The sequence below is a fragment of the Austrofundulus limnaeus genome, unplaced genomic scaffold (genome assembly GCF_001266775.1).
Source record: "Austrofundulus limnaeus strain Quisiro unplaced genomic scaffold, Austrofundulus_limnaeus-1.0 Scaffold329, whole genome shotgun sequence".
Lineage (NCBI taxonomy): Eukaryota > Metazoa > Chordata > Actinopteri > Cyprinodontiformes > Rivulidae > Austrofundulus > Austrofundulus limnaeus.
In genome coordinates, this window is record NW_013952731.1 from 78,376 (window position 1) to 80,633 (window position 2,258).

The 2,258-nt window shown below is 34.8% G+C and overlaps 1 protein-coding gene across 2 annotated transcripts in view; it reads left to right on the plus strand.

Moving 5' to 3' along the window:
• slc9a7 (solute carrier family 9 member 7) overlaps positions 1 to 2,258 on the plus strand; it is a 61,440-nt gene that overhangs the window by 42,407 nt on the left and 16,775 nt on the right. Inside the window, exon 13 of one of the 2 annotated variants that reach the window (XM_014022415.1) lies at positions 1,382 to 1,444. The exons of the other annotated variant lie outside the window; for it this stretch is intronic. Within the exon in view, the coding sequence (XP_013877869.1) occupies positions 1,382 to 1,444 (63 nt within the window). The remainder of the gene's footprint in view (positions 1 to 1,381; positions 1,445 to 2,258) is intronic. 2 annotated transcript variants of the gene reach the window in all.

Below are 2,258 nucleotides of genomic sequence, written 5' to 3' on the forward strand. Positions count from 1 at the left end.
ATATTTAGACATTTTAAGCTGAGCTCCATAAAGTATTTGAAAAAAATAACTAAGTAAAATTACTTGAACAGAAAATGACTTTGATAAAAAATAAATTTCACTGATGAGAAAACTACCCAAGTAAAAGTCTTAAAAACTGTTCACAAAAATTGGGAAAGTAAAAGTACTTTTACACACTCTGTAAAAAATTAAACTGTTGAATTTACTGAACCAACCTGGTTCCACTAAACCAGTCTGAGTAAATTAAGTAATATATGTATTTTATTTGCTCAGTTTACTCAACGCGGCTCAGTGGAGCCAGCTGACATGACTGTTGAGTAAATTCAACACTTCATCTTTTAGAGCAGAAACTTCTTTCATGATGAGTTCAAATGTATTTAATTTTGTAACAAGTGTTTAATTTTAAAATAAAGAAGTAAAAGTATCATTTTTAGCTTTAAAATATAACAAAATAAAAGTAAAAGTAGCTGTTTCAAAAAATAATTGGTAAAATTACAAATCCTCAAAAAAAACCTAAAGTACTGTAACGAAGTAAATGTACTTAGTTACTATAAACCTCTGTATAAAGATATCTACACAGCATTGAGGGAAAGTAAATTCAACTTTTCTGCGCTCCTACAGACTCTTAAGTGAACAACAAAATGAATTTAACAGCTAAAAMAGYMGATTTTGCACCATATGTCCCCTTCAATTAAAAATTAATAGTGCTTTTGAGGATTGATACTGTATCAGGAAATGAAATATTGTGATATTTTAGTGTACCAATATGTATTTTTGTGAGTTTTCTTGCATTAAAACTAAAATGAGGGGTAATTTAAAAGTTAGTTTATGTTCTGATGGTTAAAAAGTGATAACTTGAGCCTCACACCAGCAGCTTATTAAAAATAGCCAATGAATAAACGACAAAATGAATAGTTTCAACATAAGCTCTGAATTGTCCTTTTGAAGAGTTGTAGTAATGTCTTTTTATGATTTATGTTTGAACATCTGTTGAAAGCTACTGCCAAGTCCAGGGAACAGTCTGTGTTCCCAAAGCAGAGGATTATTTTCAGCCTCCACTGTTGCCAATTACAGCCATTAAAACCCTCCTATTTACAGTACACGAAGTCTTCCTTTAAAGGAAAAGAATAATTCCACTGCTGTATTTGATGGCGTAGTTGCTATTAACTCAGAAAGATATATGTTTGTCCAAAAAATGTAATCATTGTGTGATAAAACCTGGTGTTTAGAGATCTGAGATCTGTGACTCTCCCAGTTCCTCTTTTAAATGAYGAAGATGGGTGTGTTTTTTTTCCAATCACACGAGCAAACCTCAAATCATATATTCCACTCAGTAGCTTCTCTTTAAATTTCTTCCTTATTTGTGTTTATGATGCGATAGATTTGGCARCGTCAAACGACGTCGTGAAGAGCAGCGTCAGCGTGGAAAGTGGATGTATTTCAGGTGGCGTATGTGAACAGATTCACTTATAATTAAGTGTGGGTAAAAAAATCTGTCTTTTCCTTCAGACTTCTGGGTTTTATTGTTTGTTTTTTCTTCTTTTTTTTTCTTTTGGTGAAGGGGAACTTTAGCTTTACGCTGCAGTAAAAATGTGACCCTTAGAGCTGGTTCCACACGGCTCTGTTGGAGGCACTGCAGCTTAAATAATGACCTCAACAGGATGCAGTAAAAACTCTTTAGTCAAGCTGCTCTTTGTGATGTGAAACTCAAAGCCTGTTCCTTTTTTTTTAAATCTGGGTTGTCTGTATTTTCCACAGCAGTAGGGAAGAAATCACTGTCTGCTGAAGCAGCTCAGCACATTTGACACACTGATTTGTGCAAATCCAGGAAGGTGGAAAGAAACCATGAATTGTGCTTCTTTTTTTATTTATTTATTTATTTTGCTTGCTTTAGTTAGGATTTGTTACACAGCATTCTGAGAGTAAAATTGCTTATGAGGAGTAGAGGATGTTTTTGGGATTAGGATTAATAATTTTGGAGTGAATTCGAATCATAAATGTGGATTTTTGAAGGCAATCTTTTTTTTCTCTTGTATTCTGGAAAGAGTGCACTGGACTGTGCTCTCATCTTCTGGGGGGCCCCTGTGATTGCATCACATCCGATTCTTCCAGATCCTTTTGGCTGCAACTTTTACATCACTATTCTGTCCTTTGCAGGCCTCTTGGCATCTGTGCAACCTTCATCCCCTGATCTTTGTGTGTGTGTGTGTGTGTGTGTGTGTGTGTGTGTGTGTGTGTGTGTGTGTGTGTGTGTGTGT